The sequence below is a fragment of the Tachysurus vachellii genome, chromosome 14 (assembly GCF_030014155.1).
Source record: "Tachysurus vachellii isolate PV-2020 chromosome 14, HZAU_Pvac_v1, whole genome shotgun sequence".
NCBI classification, from domain to species: Eukaryota; Metazoa; Chordata; class Actinopteri; order Siluriformes; family Bagridae; genus Tachysurus; species Tachysurus vachellii.
The window spans coordinates 12,416,887-12,442,783 of NC_083473.1; the positions used below are offsets into that span (position 1 = coordinate 12,416,887).

Genomic DNA, 25,897 nt, shown 5'->3' on the forward strand with positions numbered 1-25,897 from the left:
GCCTAATTGGAAACTTTCTACCAATATATTTAGGATATTCACTCACCCCATCTATTTCGGTAGCAGTTAAAGTAAAATATAACAGCAGGTGGATACTGGCTAACATAGCACATCATAACTTTTTCATTTCTCTGCACCTAATGGATGGTGCTACTTTAACATGCACTCTGATTCTGTCTGAATCAGAAACAACATAGTATCAGTATAACATACACAATAATATAAGTTCAATTAATGTACAAAGGTTTAACATGCATTGAAATAAAATTAATGATTCTCTTTCACAGAAATGCAAAGCGAAGGCATAAGATAAGATCCTAAACATATAAAACCTTTAATTGAAGCACAGATATTCTTTGACCAGTAACAATGTAGTACCACAAAACAGTCAAAATAAAATAAGATAAAATTCTGTATTACTGTGATAAATACCTATGGCACATCTGTTAAAGGTCAAAACTATTTCATAATATCTGTGTTCCATGAAAAAAACATGCTGCCAAATTTGTTCCTAGACTGAAGTATTAAACTAAAAATAATTAAAATATAGCATTTCATTGTTAATAACATGCTTTTAATTCTGCTTAAAATGATAGCCAATGTTGCTTTGTCTATATTACAGTTTTTTGGCTTTCATGTGGAAACTACATTTAACTGTCAGCTGCAGAGAACAGAACAAACTGGAAAAATCAATCTGGTCATCTACACAGTGCAGCCCCAGCTAAGTGTTTGGAACACTGTGTGTCGAAGGTAATCATGTGTACTGAAGTCAGTAATTGATACTGGACTGTCACAACAGAAATGCTTCAAATGATATATTTGCAAAAAGGTTAACTTATAACTGAACATTATAGGATATTGTAAGCATAGTTCACTGTATTTCAAAGAAATGCCTATTTTTATGACACCAAACAGTCCCTTATGAAATTCAAGTTACTCAGTACATCAGATTTCCAGCTCCATATTAGAAAAGTAGGCAATTATATAAAGGTGGGACTTAAGGAAGGTTAATCTGACATAAAATTTTCCTGTACACAAAGGGATATGCCATTCATTGATCATGTCATCTATGCCATGCCCCCTACTTTCATGAGACCTATGGCAGCTGATTGGTACCAGTTATGACTAAACAGTGAGATATTTTACACTGACATAACAACATATAGCAAATTTGTGCTCAGCAGTTGATCTTTAAATGCTCTGACAATATAGATTGTGAGCACAATATTTGTTAATGCATAAGAGAACAAAGTGGTGCACACCTAAAAATCTGCAAAAAAAAAATTGTGTTTGCAAACCTACTGTTTAATTTAAGTTTGAGGGGGAGGTTTAAAAGTGAATGCTTTTCTTTCTCTATGTATGCGAAAGCTCGTAATTTCTCACACTCATTCGAAATAATAAGTTCAGGAGCAGATCCATATTGTGGATCCCTAAATGTCGATATGATTTAACATTCTATGTGTATATAATGACAGTGATTTACAGTTCAGCTCGAAATGGTCTCTGCTACATCTCTCAAACATAGCTGAGAACAAGAGGTCATCATTTTTAATTCATTGTGTGATTTACAGAGAACAGAACACAAAGGAATGACTGACAGTGGCACTGGTGCAGTTTATTTTGTGGGGAGGGTGAGAACAGTAATTATCACTGCTTAATAACTTTTTGTCGAACACCACTACACATAGCTTTAGTGACCTACACTCTCTTAGCAAGCGTAACATAGTAATTAACTACATTTACTTCACCAGGGTAAGACTTGCGAAGCATGGAGACTGAACAATACAAAATGTGTGTGCATGTCTTTGGGATGACTTGCAAGGAAGCAGTGTATTCATGAATGCAGATCTATCACAATCAATATTATTTTGCCACAGTGACAATGCTCTTTCTGTGAAGGTCCCACTTTAAAGCTGTGGAAAAGAAGGAGATAGTCTGTTCTGTCATTCTGAAAATGGTCTAGTCACCAAACCTCAACCGTTTCAAGTTGCTCTGGGAGGAAAGGAATCAAAAACAATGGTGACATATTTACAAACCCTGAAAATCTACCCCAGGTTTTAAGCATTAATGTATTCCCATATCAGCATCAGTATTACATGAGCTAAGATAATTCTATTACAGGTGCTACTGAACGATTTTATTTGCAGTGGCCCTTATTCATCAATGTATAAAAATGAGCACAGATTTAAGCATACAGGGAGAAAAAATCTGCATATGACTCATAAAGCTGTCAAATCAAAACAAGTGGTGAATTAATGCAATTGATAAATTAGCGTCAGCTGTTTAGACACAAATCCTGCCCACTAGTTCTATATTTGTGTCATATGAATACAAAAAATCTCAATTTATCCAAACCCCAATCTAATTTACATGAAATACATTGCAACAGTGAGCCAGTAAAGAAATGAAGCTGACTAAGAAGTGATTGCATGTGAGGGCACTCCAAACAAAATGATGAAAACCACAAAAATAGAAAACCAAATTAAATCTTAAAATTATAGAATGTTCACCGAAAATCTACAAAAGTCCAAGAGGTTTGCTTTTGCAATCCTATTATACAGAATTGAATGTTATCGAACAACTTAGTTGTTAGTTATGAAAATGTGCCTGACGAAAGTTGTTTTGTGAACCATGAAGTTAGATTAAATTTAAACTTTATTAATTAAAGCTATTAATTATTGTAGGTGAGCCAAGTTTACATCCTGAACCACAGCTGGTGCGGCTCCAAGGTGCTGGAAAGTCACACAGTGCTTGTAAATAGTCTCCAACTGTTCTGACTGCAAAGGTGCTAGAAGAGATATGGTGAATGAATAGAAAAGAAGATTACTAAAATAATCAAATGAAAACATTGAAGTAGATTACAAAAAGAATGATATAACATCTGGCATGTAAAAAAATGTATGATGATACCCCAGCGATTTTGTATATCTCTGGTGTGTGCTCGATTATCCAAGGCCATGGGTCCTCAAGTCCTCAGCCTAATGTAGTTCTACGATGATGCTTGTACAGAAGTGTGCCTATTAGTCAATTGAACTCATAAGGATCCATGTTTGTGTGCTTATTCACATTTAATTATAAGCTGATTCAAAACACTTTAACACAAGGTTACATGGTGCTCTTACAGATACTGCAGAGATGAAAATGATTTATAAAGAAACTATAGATTGATTTTGAATTTGCCGAATATATGATCAGATTTGAATGTACATGTAAGTAATTCCTATTGCCTATGGTTTTCTCTCTGGGAAACCTTCAGCCTTAATTACCTACTGATTTTCCATTAGCACCACAGCAGTGTGATCAGGCTAATCCAGGCTCTGGTATTTGGTTTCTCTTGATTTTGAAAACAGATACTGCATCTTGGAGAATGAGTGAAAACTTGATTCCCTGTCAACAGTTCAACACTGGACTATACATACACACTGCATTTATACATACTGGACTATACATACACACTGCATTTATACATACTGGACTATACATACACACTGCATTTATAAATACTGGACTATACAGTACATACAGTACACACTGCATCTAATACAATAATCTATCTGTTACCATTGCATACCATATGATGCACATCCACGACACTTCTGTACCTGTACAATCTGTTGCACCTTATAATATTTTATATATATTTACGTATATTTACACACACACAAACACACACACACACATATATATATTGCATATAAGTACATATTGCATATAATGTGTAGTGCTAATGTAAGTATGCCCAATAGTACACTGTGTGTACTGACTATATGTATGAGCATATTGCACATTTTCACCTGTTGATTTCATTATCTGTTTGTTAATTGTACATATTGTACACACATATTGTACTGATTAATATGTATGAGCAAATTGCACATTTTCACCTGTCAATTCATTATCTGTATAATTGTTTCTGCAATTTCTACTGTATAATTGTTTCTGCAATTTCTGGAGTTCGCCCCTAAGAATTTGACTCACCAAGGCACATGTGCTTTGTGATGTGATAATAAAAGTGACTCGACTTATTGAAAGAATACCACTGCATGTCAAAACTTCTATTTTGACATTTTATTTTAAACAATTTGGGATGGCAACAAATGCATGTTTATTGTTTACACAAGTTATTGTTTAAATTTATTGATAGATATTTACATAAAATTACACTGAATTAAACTTTGATTAAACCCATGAAAGAATTCTCACACCGTTTCTGGGTACATGCCTCTATGCCAACCAGTGAATGTAGAGCAGAGCACAACAGATTGCAGTTAGCTTGTGGGTGGACTGCACGTTAGTGCATCTCTGCACATCACACCGATCCTCTTGCAACATAAAGATGCAAATGTGAGTTTTTGTGTAAAACTCCCGATTATTTTAGTTGGCTAGCTTGTATTCATCACAGCATCTATGGGAAAAAAAAACATGCTGCAAATGTGTCGATCATATCACAAAGCATACATATGAAATATTAAACAGATTTGTCATCATTATAGTTTTGTCTGTGGTGTTTTAAATCACCAGCAATATCCTAGTTCAATTTGGCCACGTGACCTAATTTGAACCCCATGGAAGCAAAAAGCAATGGTTACACAAATATTAAAAATAACAGCAAAGACACAGACCAGTGGATTTGCACTGTGATAGAATCAAAAAGTTTTTACAATGCATACTGGCTCATTTCTTTGTATTATTTTTATAATTAGACCTTGTTGGAGCATGCTCAGATTACTTTGATTTTGTTCCACTTAAAATGTAATAGTTTGAAAGTGTAATAGTAATAGTAATAGTTACAATATGAAAGTAATAGTTACAATATGAAAAAAAAAACATATTGTAGAAAGTCTATTAAATGCTAGCTGCTATGAGCAGTTCTAGTTTATCAAAGTACCATAATTACTGAAAGTGTGAGAAGGATCTCAGAAAAAGGCTGATTAAATTAGGTACAGATGCTGTAAAGCTTCACTTAATTTTAAACTATGTAACAGTCACATGAATGAAAATAAATACTCATGCTCTAATATGTGAATATCAATGTGAAAAAAAAAGCAGAAAAGGAAAACATATCAAATCATTTTGATTTAAAATAACTGTATTGTCTTGAACTTAAGTTACAATTTATGCAAAATTACAATTTTTATATTGTGAAATATTATAGTCAATATTGTACATAAACAAAAGAATCTACAGGATACATGTTGTCTAGTACATAACATATAATGTATTTAGGTTAAAAGCAACAAACAACATGAAGAAGTGAAGCAATGACAGAAATTGGTAACAAGAGGTAACTTTTTAGTACAGTAGTATGCAAGTACCTTGTGATTGCTTGGCAATATGGAGAATATCTTTTTCTGTGCACAATAGTGTGACTGTCACGGTGTATAAACACCAGATGGAAGAACAAGAGCTTGTCTCTTAGCTAACACCAGCTGGTTAATACTTACTGTGAGTGCCTGATCAAACAGCATGGCCTGTGCATCACTGATGCTGTACTGTAAATGTGTTCATACTGAACGATCATACAATACCCATAACCTGCCAAATAAACTACCCACCAAACTACTCTGGGCCAGACTGTAAGTTGAATATTGGTGATTTGTACACTAACTGTAGCTAAAATATATTTTAGAGAACAAACGTCTGGTAACTTCCTTTTTAACCTAATCGTGTTCTTCATGTATTTTGCTGTCTAGTCTGCCTGCATCTTGAACCATATAACTGATTTTGTAATACAGAAATACTCACCAATGTCGCCACTTATTCACCAGCCATCTATTATCTCTTGCAACTTCTCAGCTGGGTAACAAGACTTCACAACAAGGACAAATCAGCTATAATATACGCACGCCTTACAAAAATTACATATAAATAATTTGTTACCTGTTCACTAAGAAAGAAAATTAAATAAGTTTCACGCTTACTCCTATTTGGTTTGTCTACAATCTCTCTCATGCTTTTCTCTTTTTCACTCCTTGATTGGGTGAAGCTTTGTAATTGCAGCCGATTCTGACCCCAAAATACCTAACACAACACTGATTGTAAATTACTATTACAGGATTGTTGTGAGACTCATAGAAGCTCAGGAGCATTAAATGAAAATTTGCTTTCCCTTCTTTTCTGCCTCAGTAATCAGTCAATTGCTTTTCTGGGGGAAAAACACCACAATTAAATAGTAATGAAAAAGTAATTTTAAATTCTGTTTGTTTCCTCTGTTTGTTTCCTGTCGGTCACTTCAGATGTTCAGCTTTTTGACCAAGTGACCCACTTTGAACCCCATGGAAGCAAAAAGCAATGTCCACATAAGTATTAAAGATAACAGTCCAGTGGATTTGCACTGTGATAGAAATAATACATACTTGTGTTTAAAACACAAATCACACAGACACACATACATTTGTGCTCAAAAGTGTGCATACCCTTGAAGAAATTGTTAAACATTGCTATGTGCTACATTGCTATTTATGTGGAAAATATGACTGATAATGCAAAATAATGGTAACGTGAAGTCATTAATTATATCAGTTATTTGACTTCTTTTTAAAACCTAATAATAACTGAAATCACCTAAACAACCTGGATCAACAGTTTACATATCCTTGTATGTTTGCCAAATTATATACACAGGTTGACACACAGAGGTTTAAACATGGATGTTTCCACACCTGTGACTAATTGTAATTGTAATTAGTGTCAGTGCATAAATAGTCAGTGAGTTTCTCAGCTCATGAGGTGATGCACTGACTTGGCTGGATGCTGCACCGTGGGATAAAAGAACTGCCAATAGACCTGCATAATAAGGTAATTGAACTTTATAAAGCAGGAAAAAGATATAAAAAGATCTCAACATTTAAAAATGCTAGTCAGTACTGGTCAAACTCTGATAAATAGGTGAAAAATAAGAGTTCTGTTGATACTACGGTCAGGTAGACCAAGAAATATTTCACCCACTTACTGCCAAAACATTTTTTTGGGATGCAATGAAAAACACACAAACAAATTTAAAAGAAATGCAGGCTGCTCTGGAAAAAGTGGCATTGTCTTTTCAAGGAGCACAATAAGGAGGTACTTGAACACAAATTACTTGCATGGTCGAGAAAGCTGTTACTGTGCCCATGCCACAAAAAGGCCCACCTTCAGTATGCCAGACCGCACCTAGACAATCCCCACAGCTTCTGGAGTCATTTGGAGTGATGAGACCAAAATTGAACTTTATTGTCACGATCATAAATGCTATGTTGACTCCCCTGTTCTTTACCTGACATGCAACCCCATATCATAAGTAGGTTGGGAAATTTGATTGTTTTCTTTAGGCAGTCACCTTTATTATAACGGCACCAGACAAATATATTACCTCCTTGGCCAATGCAGATTCGTGATTCATCACTGAATATCACTTTCATCAGATCATCCATGATTTCTTTGCCTTAGCCCACTATAACCTTGTTTTCTTCTGTTTTGGTGTTAATGCCAAATTTTAGCCACAGCTGACTGGGAGCAACCAAACAACTTTGGCCACACTTTGTGTTGAAATTCCTTGTTGATTGAGTTTCAGAATTCTTTTCACTGTTTCAACTGACAACTCTTTTGTTGGAATCATGAAATGAATTGCATTTCATGTTTTACAAAGTAAAACATTTATTTCCTGTTTTGATTCCTTTTTTTTCAAGGGTTGTACCTTGCTTGTTGATAAGCATCAATCAAATAAAGTATACAAAAACATTAAAAAAAAATTAGCTCTAACAAACGCCATCATCATCAAGTAGAGAAAATGGAGCACCACAGTGACATCATTAGGAACAGGATGTCCCTCAAAAATATATAACTGGATCAGACAAATTTGTACCAGTGAGGCTGCCAAGAATACATTAGAAGGGCTGCAGGAACCTCTGACAAGTACTGATTACTCATTTTATAGAAACGATAAAAAATGCAGACCAAAAATGCTAACCCTAACCCATTAACCGAGATCAGTATCCTTAATATTACTTAGTGGCCATTTGCTTTCATATGTTTGCAGCATTAGTATTGCTTTGTGAACCATTCTTCTGTTATAATCTTGTTTTACTTTACATAAGACACATGGTATTTTGAGTTTCTTCTTTCCTCATGCCTAGGGAGAGCTTCCAGATCTACCGTGACCCTGACCAGTATTAAAGCATCTACTGAAGATGAATGATAGAAATAACTGACAGTGAAAGATGCAGTGCCTAGAGTTGTGCAGGAGTTTTAATACAACTGCAAACAAAAACATAACCAAAACTGTTCCTCATGCCCTTCACCTGTGACATGATTTACAGCTGGCACTTAAAAATTCTCATTCATAAATTAAGTGGGGTTAAAACCTAAGGCCTATTTACATGCAAAGACATATTTCACATGTATGTTGGTGTAATAAATGTAATGTACAGATTCAGGTTTATTCTCAGTTGTAATAACTGTGTAAATTAAGCTTATTCCTAAATGTTCACATTGTGTTAATACTGTCTGACTCTCTGTATGACAAAGTAAATAAATATTATAATTATCAAGATCTTAATATCCTGTCCAACACAAGAGTATGCATTCCCTTTACAGCCTGGCTCCTATTAATGTTTCTTCATTCAGTCATTTTCCTTCTCTAATAATTTTCATATAAGAGCCCTTGATCTTTAAAATCAACTTTGTGCAATGTCCGTTATTGGAAATGCTTGAATTGTTTCCCCCACAGGAATCATTAAGGACCAATTTGTACTTTTTTTTTTATGTTCCTCAAAGTATAAACACCACCACCTTTCCGGCTAGAAATTGTACCATAAAATCCTAGTTTTGCCACCTTTTCTTCTAAATGTAAATACAATTTTTAAACACTTTTTGACAACATACTGTATAATAATAATAATAATAATAATAATAATAATAACATTAAATAAATAATTAACTCACTCACTCACTCATTTTCTACAGCTTATCCGATAAATAATTAACACTTCAAGTTATGTTTATGCAGTGACTAGACCAGAGCTGACTAACAACAATCACATCCACATACAAGCACTGAGTTGTTGTTTTTTTTATAGGTTTAAATAAGCCCTTTTCTTGTTGGCTACAGCGTTGTCGCTTCAAACCCTGTCATTATACCTTTAACACAGCTTACTTATTACTGATGCAGTAGTACTAAAGGTGATCATTATCTTTTGCCCATACGTGTGTACTGAATGCACTCTAGGAAGGAGCTGGGCTTTTAACTAGTGTTATCCTTTTACTCTGTGTTCTGCAAACCAAAACATCCACCAGTGATATAAAAGGAAAGACTATATACAGCTTACACAAACACAAGTTCATTGGCAGATCACATCCTTATACATGGTATTACAATAACAGGTAAAACAGACTATTGTATTATGATCTGTTGATTTATTAATAATAAATTATTCATGTTATTTATGAATTGTTTTCTGCCCAATGATGTGAACAGGCTTTTATGCTGATGGGGAAAATCCCCCACAGAGTAAGGAGGAGATGGAAAGAAGAGAAAAAATACATTTCCTAATGGGAATCCTTTAAAGTCATGTGTTACACAAACCACTGTAGTTTAAATAAAATAACTTGGAGTAAAGATTTGGGCTGGATTTAGATGCAGCTGTTGTAGATGTTATTAATAGGTGTGTAAAGGGAAGGTTTTTATAAGGAAAGTCTGACAATAAGACAATACAAACACAGGGCGTATATTAGGAGTTAAGAAGCTACTAGCTGTTAAGAAGCTATGCTATAAATGCTATAAACTCACCTGCTGCGTCTTCAAAGCGGGTTAAAAATATCGTCGCGTACAATTTCCATTGTTTAAAATACAAAATTAAGTCACTGAGAAAGTCAGTGAGTTGTGCGAACAGCCAACGTGTACCGAGCTTCAGCGTCTGGTATAAGAACAAAGCCGCTATCGGAACAACAGCATCACAAAGTATCCCAAGGCGTCTTTACAAGCTCACGTGGACTAACTTATTTTTAAATACCAACGGTCACACATTCTGGCACGCGCGGCTTGACATTACTCACTGGCGTGTGTCCACGCGCCTTAACAAAACACGGCTCCTCCTACAAAGGCGGCCGGCACAATTAAGCTGTCAGTACGTTATTCACGGCGGAAAATTCCGTTTTCAGAGTCATATTTCTCCTTTTTCGTGGCTGCGCTGTTTCCCAGGATTCTCATTGCGACACGTCAAACCTGCACGCGCTCGAGAATCTTAAACGGAACCTGGAAACCTCCACGCGCGTGCGTACGTGCCATCCACGCGAGCCCGAACTCAGCATCGCGTTCCAAAAGCTCCTTCAACCCGGAGACAAACTTTCACTACTGCTGATTTCTTCCCTCTGGTCCTCTGTAGCCGCCGCTTTCTTTAGACTCACGGCATGTCGTGCAACAAAGCAACATTCACCTGCAAACTGTGTGAAGTGTTCACGTTACAGACGACACCGTGTGCGTTAACAGTGCGGGATCAGCAACGAACCCACACTCCATTCTTTGTCACTAGACCTGGCCTACAAATCTCAGGAAATACGTCATGAAACGAGTGTGTTTATAATCTGCTATCTGTTAGCGGCATCTAACGGCGGATCACAGAAGGCAACTCAACGTCTCCAGATGTTTAATAACACCAGTCACAGCTGTGGATAATCGTCACAATTACGGTTTTATATATATATATATATATATATATATATATATATATATATATATATATATATATATATATATATATATATATATATGAGAAAGAATAAATAAAAGAATATATATATAAAATATTCTTTCATTTACTTTTTTTCTCAGATTAAGCTAATGTGAAAATTGTACTCTATTTTATTTTTCATGTTCTTGATGTGTTGGGTCACACGAAAAGAGTCCCCTGTGAAAGCTGTTTGTATAGTGCTATATGAGAAGGGGAACATCACTGTACTCCACCATATATGCTACATGCAATCGTTAAACAATCTGGTGCTAATGTTTAAACAAGGCTGTACTGTATGCACTGCAGCATTTAGACCGCATTCTTTAAGGAAATGTAAAGTGTAGCTGCAATGCTTCTAGTGTCCCCAGAACCCAGCTTACTGTGTGTTCACTGATCATTAGATTTTTGTAATTGCTGAAACATGAACCCCTTTCATATCGGCAGTGTCAGAAGACCTTGGCCTATCAGTAGTGGATCTTTCCATGCTGCACTTAGCAAGGCTTTAGTGCATCAAGCTGTTTGCACACTACACACTGGCTGTATAAAGATCCTGTTGCTCAAGCATTCCAAATTTCTGAGTCGATGTGAACTTTATGCCACACTATTACCAAGCGGGCAAAAATGCGCACACGGCGCACACATTGTTACATGAGCAGTCTGCTTAAATGACACATATAACACATATATAACATGTATACAGGAACCATGACACAGTGTTATCTAGCATACATCTAGCAAATACTTGTGTGTTAGATTTACAATTCTATAGCCCACTTTAATTAACTTAATTAGCCGTGACGCAAAAATATGTTTGGGCGGTTTCACTTCACGCAAACCTCAGACAAATGAGCACTAGAGGGCGCTATTGGGTCAAACTCTAAACTCGGGCTAAATCCTAAATTGTTCCCCACCAGGACCAGAGTGCACTGCATAGGGTGTATAACTATTATTTAAATACCCTATGTAGTGCACTGCAAAGGGAATCGTTATACATTAAGGATTCTGCCTATATTCCTGGCACCAGGCCTGCTAGTGAAAAACTGGACTGGTTTAACACGGACCAAAGTTATCCCGGAATAAGGGCAGCACGCATGTGCCGTAAACCCGGATGTAAAATGCACTAAAGCACTAGCTGACAAACAAGAAATGGGTTAGTCTGCATTCGCCACACATCTGTGTGCTTGGGCCTTAAAAGTAAAAAAAAAAAAAAACAACAAAAAAAACACAAATCTTGTTTTAGGAAACGGTGCCAGAGAGGCAAGGGGAAATGCCGCCTATTTAAACATCTACAGAAGGGACTGTTGGAGAAAAGATATGGTTTGGCATTAAATCATTTTTATAAGGTTGTGGGCATTAGGATGGATTTTCCAACCAAAAAGTATGAACGCGGGAGCAACTGGTCCGAGCCGGAGGTGGTGGAGCTTTTACAGCTCTGGTCAGATCAAGCGGTCCAACTGGAGCTGGAGAGCTGCCTGCGCAACCAGCACGTTTTTAACCGCATTGCCGTTGCGCTGCATGAGCGGGGCATCTACCGCACCGCGGATCAGTGCAGGGAGAAGATCAAGAAGCTGAAGCTCGATTACCGGCGCATGAAGGAGAACCAACAGACGCCGCGCGGCGCAAGAGCGCGCAGGTTTTACGACGTGATAGATCGCGTGCTGAGCAGCCGTACCGCCGCCTCTTCCTCCTCCTCCTCATCATACACGGGTCTATGGGGGAATTCTGGTTTAAACCACCAGGCGGGCCCGGGCTCCTCCAGCTCCGCCTTCACATTTAGCTGTCCGCCCAAAGCTGGTGAGCTCATGGAGATCAAGCTAGAGGATCTGAACGCAGACGGTGAGGAAGAGCTGCTGAGTGTTGAAGATCCGTTGTGCTCAGAGGAAGAAGCGGAGGCAGACTGTAAATCAGCCGGAGTGGACATTGAGGATCCCGGAGAACAAGGAGGGGAGTGTGCGGCTCACACAGGGTGGTCTCCTTCAGGTACAATAAAGCACTACAAGTAATCATACGGTATAAATCCCTGGACCTTCAAGTAGCCTTTGACCCTATCTGTTCACTTTCTGTGCCCCTTCCACCTTTCCTGATAAAAATGATCATTACTCTTATAATTACTATTGTTATTATAAGTGATGATTATGCATTAATATCTAACCGGTCAATATATTTAAGAGTTTTTTTTATAGGAAGTTGCTCATATACAAATCTAAAGATCATTAATTTTAGATATAAGCAGTGTCCACACAAATGATTATGCATTAATATCTAACCGGTCAATATATTTAAGAGTTTTTTTTATAGGAAGTTGCTCATATACAAATCTAAAGATCATTAATTTTAGATATAAGCAGTGTCCACACAAGTCTTGTTAAAAATAGGAAATAATAAGGGTTCTTTGAATGCAGTGGTATGCAGAGCAATTAGCTCTGTGAGTAAAAATGTGAGGAAGAAAACATAGGGCTTTGGTAAATAAGCCTTTTGTTGCCTCTGTGCATAATGTTTGAAAAGTACAATTATTTTTTTCGAACAAATTTAGGATGAAGTGGGTCTACGAAAGATCCTTCATAGAGACAAATACATCCTTGTTTAGATATTTCTCTAGTGGGTCTGATATTGCCAGTTCTATTTATTGTGTGTGTGTATATATATATATATATATATATATATATATATATATATATATATATATATATATATATATATATATATATATATCAAATTGCATATACATTTTAAAGAAAACAGCAGAGTTTATATCTTCACCACATGTTCTTATGTAAGTAAAAGCACTAGGTATATTTATATTTAGTCTTTCAGGGCCAGAAATAAATGATTGGCTTGCTGTTTTCTTGCCGAAGTTTTCAGGGATAAGACAGCCACATACTTCAGACTTCTAAGGGCACTAAAACCTTTCTGGATCCTTGTTAAATAAATGGAAAGCTAATCAAAGGTTCAAGTACCTGAGCATAACCTATGTGCATGCAATGCTTTCCTTATTGAAGAGAATGTGATGTGAAATTTATAACACATTTTTCATAATGTGAAACGCTTTAAAGTGACCCAGGTTTAAGTTTTCCTCTTGATACCTTGGAATAGTTGGTACGGGAAGGCAAAGCCTGCCATGATTGTTTAACAATATTTTTCTTGTGGTGTGGCCATGGTGACCTGCTAAAAATGAAAAAATATTTAGATATGGTCAAATATCAAAGATATGGTTATTATAGTAGACTACAGTAAAATCAGACCTTTAAGTGAGAGATATCGAGTAACCATGCACATAATGACCAGGGACATAAGCAAGGCCAAAAGGTCAGTTTAGTCTTCCTAAGGCCTCTGCTGTGGACCTGTAGTATTCATCATTTTGAAACTATATTTGACATAGGATTTTTAGCTATATACACTATACTGTGAAACTGGATATTTATCGTTAGATATTTGCAGACTACTAAGTGGATCTGCTTTATTAGCAGCGTGTTCTCAGGTCCTGCAGGGTCAGTGTCTTGTTGAAAGTGTTTTTTGTGCCCTGCCAACAATGTCAAGTGTCTTGTAATGCTCTACTCTGTACAGGTTTTTAACTCTCCAGAGCTCTGTTTTGTTCTGTGAGTGTAGGCACTTAAGTTTCCTTTCTGATGTGCCAGTGTTTGGTTTGTAGCACTTCAGTTAACTTGAAATTCTAGAGGCATCTAAAGGTACTGTATTTACAGCAGCATTTATGCTAGAGACATTTTTTTTGGAAGCTAGTACTAAGACATTGTACCTCTTCAAACAAAAATCATAAAGTAAAAGACCCATAGGCATGAACTGTCCTGAACTGTTGGTGTAGAGCAACAGTGATTACTTCCATTTCCCCCAAACAATAAACAATGCTAGTTGGGCAAAAGCTTGAGGTGCTACTGTCTGATGTAGAAGCTGTATAGCAAAATGGAATAGACAATAACATAGTATTTGACACACATCTAATCCATTAGCGCAAAGTTAAACATCTGTGGTTTAAACATCTGTAGTTTAACTTTCTTAGGTGGTAACTGGGCAGATAGCCACCAATACAATAATATTGTGTAATTCAATTGCAAATTCCCAATAAACAGTTAATGTAGGGCAAGACCTTCTAGCAACCACTGGCAGTTCAGGTGATAGGTGTTAGCGACAGGTTCCATAGTTGAGCTTAAACTAACATAATCTAAAATGATCTAACTAGCAATTTTCATACCTCTAACTCACAGAGTGACACAGACCCATAGACAACATGTATGAGATACTATTGAGCCCCCTAAAATAAAGCATAGCCACTTGCCATTTAGGTTATTACACAATGCTTTACAGCAGTGTCAATAGTAATATGAGCTGAACTGACCAAAAAGGACACAACCCCTACCAAAATTATTCTTTGTCCTAATGGATAGGATACATCCAAATGTACCACAACAAATGGTAGACTGGGCCAAGATGCAGGGTCACAGATATTATATCTAAAAAAAAACACTGTGATCAGCAGTCAGAATTGCATTAAAATTGTACATTTAGACAGGGATGCAATGTTTTAAATCTGTGGGTATAATTGGTGACTATTTCATACAGCTGGCATTTAGGAGAGAAGGATCTCTGCTGGTGCATAGTATAATACCTGTGAATGCAACATAATATGACATAAGCTGTGATGTTAAAATTATGGAGTGTGCAGCTTTGGGCACATTTGACAAAGTCATTGCTGTTAAGCACAATGACAAGACAGCTGATCTCATAAAAATGTGGAATTATATGTGATAAGTACAGTAGAAGAAGCCTTTAAATAAAGAAGCCTTTATTTGTCACATGTACATTACAGCACAGTTACTTTTCTTTACCTATCACAGTTTATTAGGATGTGGGGTTCAGAGTGCAGGGTCATGATACAGGTAGAAGTTTGAACCCCCTAACCTTCTGTTCAGAAACACAGATCCTTAACCATGATTGTAGAAGACAAGTAATAGATAAGGATCTATTACAGGAATTTGGACTTCAGTGTTTTCATTTCTGCCCTGTGCAAAAATAATGCATGCTAATCTTTAACCACTGGGATTGCACAGTTGGTCATATGCAACCTTTGGACCTATCTCTGTAAAACTTATATATAAAACTTAAATATATTTTATTTAGTGCACAGGCAGCTCAGTATGTACTTTATGTGCTAGAATTTGCTTTACTGCGTTATAAGTGTGAGTGTAAGAGTTACCTATGTTATATGTTTTTGAGTTTAAAAATATCTTGTATGTCTAATATATTTGCAGCCAAATGCAAACTGATCCTAACAGAAAACAAGGTTATGTTTATAGATTCAGGCACTCTAATGGAATGCAAGCTGTTTTTCTTGTGTTTTGAGAGAATATAACACTTATTTATGTATTTTTATTTATGTATTTTTAAATACAGAGTTAAAGATTAAATGTAGATCAGGTGTTTTTTTTTTATTATTATTATATATATTTAAACAATTTGTAGTGTTGATGCAGTGGGTAATGTTGATGACTTACTGTTTTCTTCCAGAAAAATCACTAGTAGATACAGCTACTAGTTTTCTCCTCTGTTGTTTTGATGCATAGCTTGCATTATGGTCCACGATTATAATTCTTTTTATTTTTTTTAATATAGGTTTTAGTGACCATAATGTGGCTGGCTTATCCGGTGCAGCTGTCTCTCCAGTAGCAGTTCCTGTGTCCAGTGTAGATAGGTGCATCCAGGCTGACCTGAAATATCCTAAATATTCCAGTAGGTTCCGTCAGAGGAAGCGGCGCCGGCCAGTTCGAACAGGCAGTAGTGGGAGATTACTAGAGAAAACACTTGCAAGTTTCATACATTGGCAGCGAGTCATGGAGGAGAGATACATATCTCTGGAGGAAATGAGGCTGCATCAGGATGCACAGGCTGAGACACAGAGAGAGCGTCAGGAAGAGAGACGAGTTCAACAGGAAAGAGAGCATGAGCTGCGTCTTGTTTCCTTACTCTCAGGAGCCTTTCATTCAGCCAGAGGGACAGCAGAGCCAAGAAGCAGCAACACAGAAACCTCTGCCACCAGTGCAACAGTGTCAGAGCTGACTTCGCTCTCTGTGCCTCCTCCTTTTCCACCCGACTCCCTCATTCTCCCCACTGTGCCTAGAATGCTGCAGGAAGATCACACTGTTGATCAGGGAAGGAGCAACACAATGATTCTTGACTCCAGTGCAATCGTGTCTGTACCTCCCCAGTCTCCATTTGTAACCAGCATGCTGAAGGATAACCATAGAGCTGATGAGGAAAACACCAGCACCACAACCTCTGACTGCAGTACAACCGCATCTGATATAGCAACTTTATCTGTGCCTCTTAGTTCTTCGGGTCCAGGTCCTGGCCCTTCCACGCTCCCATTTGTACCTAGCATGCTGCGGGGTGATCAGACACCCCAGCACAGCAAGTTTTTGTCACGCAGGGGTAACAGGATCCGACAGCACCAGGGAATTCTGCAGGAAGGCTACACGCAGTACTATGCCAACAAGCATGATGAAAACAGTAACCCTGATGTTAGTAGCACACACATTACCTCCTTCAGATTCATGCTGTTTACTTGCTTGTTTGTACAGTTACAGCTGATTAAAGGACTATTTTCTGAAATGCTCCTCTGGAAATGAAATATATAATTATAGCTTACAATGACTCTATTTGACTTTTTTTATTGCTAACATGTCTTAATGACTTGTTTCTATAAAATATCTTACAGTTAATGTTATTTATATTCCATTGGCTATATTTGAGATAGCGACATGTGGAAAAGGTCCTAACTTTATGGTTCAATATGTTGTAAGATTACAGAATTGCCATATAGATCCTTAGAACTGTAACTTTTGCAAAACAAACAAAAAAAAACATTAATGTCCATGTGTCCTCTTTTTAAGGGCATTATAAATTTGGGAACAAGTGAGAACAAGTTATGTTTTGACCTTCTGCAAAAACGGGTAAGTAATTTTAACTGCAACTCACCCAGATAATTAAATTACATCCGTTACATTTTACATTAGATACTGATGCTAACAAGATGAAGCCCGGGTAAAACATACAGATGAGTGACAAATGAAAGGAAAAATGTTGGGCTTTAGTATGGTGTTGAGCCATCACAATATACCAGAGCACCTTCAGTGCACCACAGATTGCCTAGAACTGTACTGGACGAATGGACATTATTCCAAATGATACTGATTCAACTGGTATTTTAATGCTAATTGCTAATTAATGCTAAACTGGTGTTTTAATGCTAAAAAGACTGTCTTAATACATTGTTCCAAAATTTCCCATAAGTGTTTATTTGGATTGTGATGTTGTAACGTTGAAGGCCATTGCATTACAATATGTTCATGCTTATCAAACCAGTCAGTGAACCCCACATATTCTTTGGAAAGGGTGGACTCGGTCTGCAAGAGGCTATTGTAGCCTTGCTTAAATGTTGTATCACAGGCAAAAGTGATCAGGCAGAATAACTTTGTATTGATACAGGCAGTCTTAACCAGACCAGAAAAATACTTCTCAGAGCATAACACCATCTTCAATTTTTTCTTTCATTTTTCACTCCCTATGCATCAGAATCAATATTAGGTTCTGCACTGATAGTTTGAAGAAATAATTTATTTCCATAGTTTGCTATCGGTTCCAATGTATTTTTGCTCTTTTCTTTAGCTGACACAACCTGACATGCTCTATGTGGACTCTTGCCTGCTGCAGTACTCAGACTGGAGGGGACATCACTTGTGTGAAAACTAAATCAGTTTTTTAAAAATGTTTCATGTCGAAATGCATATTAAATTAAATATAATCAGCACATTGGTTTTGCTGATTAAGTGAAAAGTGTGAATATTTGAACATCCTTATCAGCAAAGAGCCATCATCTCTTTCATTTCATTAGGCTTACATTATTAAGTTTACTGAATGAATTCTTTTTCCCACAGCCTAAGAGAGGAAGTAGCAAAGTTCCTGTCAGAACACTGTCACGCACCGAGGACTCTGAGAGCCGACAATGTGAGTTTCTTTTTATGAGTTTAGCATTATCAGCAAAATGTGCAGCTATGGTTACACTTAGAATTCAGCTTTACCCAGAAGAAGTGCTAGAATGCGATGTGATTTTGTGTGTGTGTGTCTGTGTGTGTGTGTGTGTGTGTGTGTGTGTGTGTGTGTGTGTGTGTGTGCGTGTGTTTTACTAGGTGGTTGTGACAAATGGCTGTGGCTCTCTTTTTTCTGCGATAGCAGCTGTGCTTTGCGATCCTGATGGTAAGAGTCCATATGGGCAGAGATTATGCTCAGTTCCCTGTGTGAATCACACACATGGATGTTTTTATTGATTTGATTCAGTCTTGATATTTGGTGCCTGACATTGGGATGGTTGTGATTGCATTTGTGTTTAATTAAATAGTCTGGGTGACTAATGTATAGAAGGCTATTAGATAGCCTATATTGTAGAATACTTAACCTGGCATTCACTTCTCATATGTAATATTGTAGACTTGTTAAACATTTTTTTTTCTTTACACATACAATTAACATGTTTGGAGAACATAATGTAGGCAAAATGGAAAGCAACTTTTTTTTGTGCTGGAAAATCCTGGTGAATGTTCCAGCCTTACATCATCCTCAATGTGCAGTGAAAGTCTCCTCTGGCTGCTGTAATTATGACAGAGGTGATCCTTGGGCAAAAATAATAAAAAGTATGCACAGTCTGTTTCACTTTAGCTTGCACTGAATTTCAATTTCAGTAGAAACATTAAATTTAATATTCATTAGCTGCTCATTAAGCTTGACCTCCCTGCAAGCACCAATGACAAAATGATGAATCTGATCCCTAAACTCGATGATTAAATAGACTTACATCGACTGAGAATAACTTAATGTTGTTGTTGTTGTTCATAATGCTTTTCATTTGGTTCTCTGTTATATTTCTCAAACATTTTTTTTCATTGTCTTATACCATTGAATGACCTTGATGTGACAATTAACCATTTTAATTACGCAAACAGAAATTATTATATAGTCATATAATAGAAGCTCGTGGGATGTGGACCGAGAATGTTAAATAGGTGGTGGGTGGATGAGGTATAATCAAGGTAATACTTGCTGAATTGTTCTGATCTACATTGTAATGAATAGAACACAGCCATGTTCTGTTTTTGATGTTCAAGTGTTTTAAGGAAATATAGCCAATGTTATAGCAATGTTTTTTTTTTTTTTTTGTTAATTAACGAACTACATGCCATACAGTCTGCCCATTAATAGTTACATTTAATGTTGTGCAACATCTGCAACAAATGGTTTGTTCATAATTGCACTTAATCTCACTACAAACAGCTGGTCACGCACCAGATTCTGTTTTTCCTTAATGTTAATAAGACAAAAAAGTGCCGCTTGTCATGAGAATGTAGCAGGGAATGTACAGAGCTGTCTGTCGTGAGCAGCCACATCAACTTAACAACATTAGCTATAACTTTTATGACACTAAAGAATGTTTTTAAAAATACTTTTAAAAATGAACAAAAAAAAATCATTTCAGAAAATTTCAAATAAACAGTTTTCCCAGTTTTATCCCAATTAGGTGGTGTGTATATATATATTAATATAAATGATATATAAAATAAATCAACACATTCTGACCAGTCAGAATTGAAAAGATAACAGCATTGTGGTGTAGATACAGTTGTTTATTGCGTTATCTCTCATCTGGTGTCATTATGCCAGATTAAAACTCCACAGTAGCATGCAGGCAATTGAATATTACCACATCATGGCATACACACATACACACTAAACATCATACTAGTTGTATATGACATGGAATTGGTTAAGTATTGCTATAGTATAATTTGAATCCTCCATAAAATGAATCCTCCATGTCTTGCAGATGCAATCCTCATCCCAACTCCTTTTTACGGTGTGATCACCGAAGACGTTGATTTGTACAGCAGTGTGAAGCTTTACTGTGTTCCTCTTGACAGTGAGGTACTTTTCCAGTGTCTTTTACTCACGTCTGTGCTTGTTTGTAGAGTGTGCAATGTTTATGTTACATTTTTTTCCCAACCTTCAGCCCAGCCAAAATGATGACAGGCCGTTTCACCTCACTGCTGAAAAACTGGAGCATGCTCTCCAGAAAGCAAAGAAAGAGGTGATTCATGGAGCACAAAATTTTACACACATAAATATACACACACTCACATTCATAAGGAATAATCCCACTGTTTTTTTTTGTTTTGTTTTTTGCAGGAAGTGAATGTAAAAGCTGTCATCCTGGTGAACCCCCACAATCCTCTGGCAGAGATCTACACCTCTGAAGAGATGATCAGCTTTCTAGACTGTGCCAAGAGGTCATTTTACTAATTGCTCACCCAAAACTGTAAAAAGAGTATCAATTGTTTCTTGTTTTTATGACACGTAATTGAGTAAACACCTAATCTTCCAAATTAAGTACATAAATTACTCTTTAAACATCCCCTGTGGTGTGCACTGGGACATTATTGCTGTGAGCTCACATTAATTTTAACTGAGTGCAATTAAGCTCTTCATTGCTGAAAGGGGATTTCTGGTGCTTTGAAAACTTTCATTAAGACTGTCATTTATCTTTTAATGGATTCATAAACCCGGATGGGTATCTCCTTATCAGATGCTACATTTCTGTGTTTTTGGTTTTTTTTTGGTGTGCACCACAGGCATGAGCTGCATGTTATTGTGGATGAGATCTACATGCTGTCTGTGTTTGATGGCCCCTTTAACAGCGTCCTCAGTCTACAGAGGTAACAGACAATGACATTTTTCATTTAAGTGCCACAGGAGTCTGTGATAATGCAAACATCTCTCATCAGGTTGCCAGACCCACAGAGGACTCATGTGATGTGGGGTATTAGCAAGGTAAGAGAAAATAAAGTCCATTTGCGTTGTTGTTCATGTAAGTATGATCTTACACCTCTAATTTAAAATTCGTCACCTATCAGGAGTGGACAAATCATGAATCTATTAGTAACATATTTCTAAATACGTGACATATTTCCAGTCTTTAGTCGTCCAGTTTTGGCCATGGAATAAACATGCTTAAAACAGATACTGACAATATCATCAGCTCCCATTTTACAGTGAAAATTGAATATTGGTTACCTGGGTTCTGTTATCAAAATTTAATTCTCTATTTTTATGTTCAGAAGCGAGATCATTGGTGTCACACTGTGGACTGACTGAACTTGTTTGTTTGTAGGACTTTGCCATGGCTGGCATGCGTTTGGGTACATTATACTCTGAGAACAGTGATTTAATTGAAGCCCTTATTCAGCTGGGATGTTTTCATGGAGTTGCAGGACCTACACAGCACCAGGTGTCTCAGCTGCTAAAGGATCGAGGTACTATTTAGTGTGTCACTGTCGTTTTTGCCAGATTAATTTCTTGCTTATGTACATATCATTAGTGTTTAGAGTCATTAAAATGTTGTCTTCATGTAGGCAGGTAACATTTAATGCTTGGAGGCTTACTGTACGTTACTTTCAATTTTTTACACTTTAATATACGTTACTGTACATTGAGCATTAGTAACCATTGTCACAGCCATTCAATGGACAACTGACATTCTCAGATATATTGACAGGTTCATGTGTTAATGCTTTCAGATTGGATGAATAAGGTGTTTCTCCCTGAGAACAGACGCAGGCTGCAGGAGGCTCACCAGTACATGTCCACTCAGCTAACAAAGCTCAGCATTCCCTACCTCCACAGGGGTGCAGGCTTCTTTATCTGGGCTGACTTCAGCAAGGTGAGTTGTTTATAATATTAATATTATTATATACGATTATGCAGACATGATCATTCTGAAAACTAGCTTCTTGACCATAGCACTCTGCTTAGTCAGAGTCTTAGTGCTGAAGTGTTTCTGGTCTGTATGTCCAGTTACAGCATTTGGCAGATGGGCTTTTCCAGAGTGACTTACATTTATCTCATTTATACAACTGAGCAGTTGAGGGTTATGGGTCTTGCTCAATGGCCCAACATTGATAGGTTGGCAGTGCTGGGATTTGAACTCACATTATACCCAATCACTGCATCACTGCCCTTTTATTTACAGGTTAAAATAGTTTTATCTAGAGAGTGCACAACAAAAAATTGCAGTGCCATATAAAAGTCCCTTTGGTGCTGCACAACAATGTTGTGATATAACCACATGGGTGGATGATTAAAAAAACAAAAAAGTTTAGAAAAAGAGAGTAGGAGAGCAGAGGTAGGAAAACAAAATAAAGAAAGATGGCTGGATGGATGGTTGGATAGATGGATGGATATATGGGAGATGGTTAATTGGGTGGTTGGTTAATTTTTTTTAAATGTTTTACTAATCCAGTCTTGCTGCTTTGGAGGTTATGCTGTATAGACTGAGCTTTTTGTGCAGATTGTCACTTTTGTCAGAGGCTCATAGAAGTCAGCTATCCTCAATCCAAAGTGACTACTTTCCCAATTTATTTTAAGTCTGTGTATCCATTGATTCTTTCATATTCTCATTTCTTCTGTGTAATCTCAGTCTTAGGTGAAAGCTGATCCTCCAATCCTCCCCATTTCTTTAAGGCTTAGCAAAGCTAATCCTAATAATTCAAAGCTTCTAGTGTAATACTAGATGGGGTGTGAAAGCTGTGCTTTTATGTAAGCTGTGTTTTTAGATATGTATTTTAATTGCCTCCATTAAAAATCATTTTAAACTTAATTCAGTCAATATTGGTATCAGAAAAGAAAAAGTGGCATCATGCAATTTATTATTTATAGTTGTAGCGTGCTGGTTAATGTTTGTCTGTACTTGACAGAGTGCTTTAACATTAAAAACTAATCAATTTTTTGACAAAGAAAGTTTAAAAAAATGTTAGCAGACTACTTAATAGTGTAAAGTAATTAAGTGAGGCATGAATTAACTAATATCAGAGTTTAATATACTGATTTTTTTATGATAAGACAGAGTGTGCATTAGTTTTATTTTTTTTATTTTTTATTTTTTATTATCCTTATTGTCATGAAAATTTGTACTCTAGTGCTTTTAACAAGACAAAACCAGATGTAGAAAATTAGATTTCTAACAAGCGAGTTTAAGGGGCCTGTGGCAAATTAAAAAAGTCAATGAAGAAACCATAAAAGGAACACAAATCAAAAGGGAACATGACTTCTTCTGTCTGAGACTGGATAGTGCGATTGTGATTCATTACTCTTCTGCCCACCTGTGTTTCACTTTGAGGTGTGTGTCCATGTACAGTTCATGTATTTGCATTTGTCTTTAACAGTATCTAAAGGAGCGAACATTTGCAGAGGAGCTGCGTGTATGGAGGTGTTTTCTGAAACACCGGGTGTTGCTGAGCTGTGGTCAGGCCTTTAGCTGTTCTTCACCAGGATGGTTCCGTATTGTCTTTTCTGATCAGCGCCACCGCATCCAACTTGGTGTGTTTTGTATACTATGCCATGTCATTCCATGCCATGTGTCTCTCAGTGTTTTTGTTAATACATTTTTAACCTTAATTAGCTGCTCTTCAGTAACTGATGTCTGATGTGTGTGTATATATGATGAGGCTGCTCTTTTCACAGGCCTAGAAAGAATCAAAGAGACTATAGAGGATCTTCAAAGCTTCAGCTGCATGACTGACTATGAGAACACAAAAGCAGTCAAACAAAATGATGACAGACACACACAGACAAATCGCAAGACGGAGGACAAAAACAACAAAGACAGTTGCAAAAATACAACAGTCAAGGTCTTCAATACAACCAAAGTGCATGTAGAAAGCAATGGTGCTGTGACTGAAAGCTTGTTATTGGCTGATGAGGATGTTCAGGTTAACTGCTACCAAACAGTTGCTAACTCAGAGAGTTTGGACTCCTTAATAGGAGCACTGCGACAGCAGATCCACTCCTCCGATTGGCTCGAGAAGAACAGGCCGAAACTGGCTGATGGAGAAGACCCAACACAAACCGAGGTGTTTAAAGATCTCTTGGACAGAGCCAGGATGTGACAAGCCTGTCATTCCCAATCTAAAAGCATGTTTTTTGACTTTTCTATTTACGTAAGAGTTTACAGATGAGGCTTGTATATGGGTTTGCAAGCCATCTCTATTACAAAGTTATTCTGTTCTTCTGTTCTTCACGCATTTGCCGCTGAAATGCCTTGTTTAAAAGCACAGGTCTTTGGATCTTCCAAATGTCAGTGTGATGATTTGAAAGATGATTTGCAGGCTGTAAAGTAAAGCTCCAACCTTTAACTCACATGGTGCTGTTGAGCCATGTGAGCAGAGTGTACAGATGAGGACATGAGAGGGCTGGAAAGACTAAAGGACTTAAATGCTGCTGTATCATTCTCTTTAGGTAGAGATTAAGCAAGAGCTAAATCCTGCTGCTATCACTATTAGCCTGAACAGCATTGTGGGTAACATAAAATAGACCACCATGTCAGTGAAAGACGTTTAATCTGAAAAGTCATAATTTTATTCCAAAAATATCTTGGACATTGATGATTACATATTAAATATACTGTTCAGGTTGAATTTTTTTATCTGTCATTTTTGCTCTTTAGTAAGATCTTTCTCTGCAGCTTATTTTTGTTAATATAATGATGGTCAATATGAATTATTCACTAAATAACATGTTTGAATAAAGAAAAATGTTTTCTGTCTTGTTTGTTTTTACATATTATTGTGAGCCTTTGTTTTTCTTTCAGTTAATGCAGTTGAAAGGGAAGGAAAATGGATGAGGTTTTTGTTTTCAAGCATGGTTGATGACGTAGTGAGCAGTGGGCTGTTCTTTCCTCCGTGGGCTACACCATGACATCAGAGCAGCCCCTTTTTCCGCCTCTGCAGTTTAAAAAAATGTGAGAGAGAAGAGAGAGCCGTATGTACATAGGCTTTATTGCAACTTTGAAACTTGTTTTTATTGGTTTAACATGTCTTTGTTGGTTTAATGCAACACTGTACATATCTATAAATGCACATATTCTCAGTATATTTTACAAAGTGCATATTTTAAAAGATATATGCTACATGCTCGTGTAGCATGAGAGAGGAAGGGCCTCGATAATTTGTTACACTGAGTTTTTATAAACATGATTCAAACACAGACGCTGAAGAAAGGAAAGCATCATCAACCATTGGCTAGATGGACAATGCCTGATCATCTCTTGATCAGGATAATCTTACCCCTACCAAGGTCTG

At 36.8% G+C, this 25,897-nt stretch overlaps 2 protein-coding genes across 3 annotated transcripts in view; one reads left to right on the plus strand and one right to left on the minus strand.

Moving 5' to 3' along the window:
• The window catches only part of furinb (furin (paired basic amino acid cleaving enzyme) b), a 79,694-nt gene extending 63,153 nt beyond the window's left edge, over positions 1-16,541 (minus strand). The window contains exon 1 of one of the 2 annotated variants that reach the window (XM_060886120.1): positions 16,214-16,541. In XM_060886120.1, coding sequence (XP_060742103.1) covers positions 16,214-16,416 — 203 coding nt within the window. In that variant the 5' untranslated portion in view covers positions 16,417-16,541. Of the gene's footprint in view, positions 1-9,766; positions 10,528-16,213 lie in introns of those variants that run through there. The other variant, XM_060886121.1, reaches the window with a different exon arrangement.
• Positions 16,542-18,462: 1,921 nt separating this feature from the next.
• Positions 18,463-25,375, plus strand: accs (1-aminocyclopropane-1-carboxylate synthase homolog (Arabidopsis)(non-functional)). Its single transcript, XM_060886122.1, has 11 exons — positions 18,463-18,722; positions 18,905-18,971; positions 20,593-20,690; positions 20,776-20,853; positions 20,952-21,052; positions 21,395-21,478; positions 21,548-21,593; positions 21,934-22,075; positions 22,340-22,482; positions 23,984-24,137; positions 24,282-25,375. Exons 1-11 carry the CDS (start codon positions 18,633-18,635, stop codon positions 24,704-24,706), a joined length of 1,428 nt encoding a protein of 475 aa, XP_060742105.1. The 5' UTR covers positions 18,463-18,632; the 3' UTR covers positions 24,707-25,375.
• Positions 25,376-25,897: the final 522 nt, after the last annotated feature.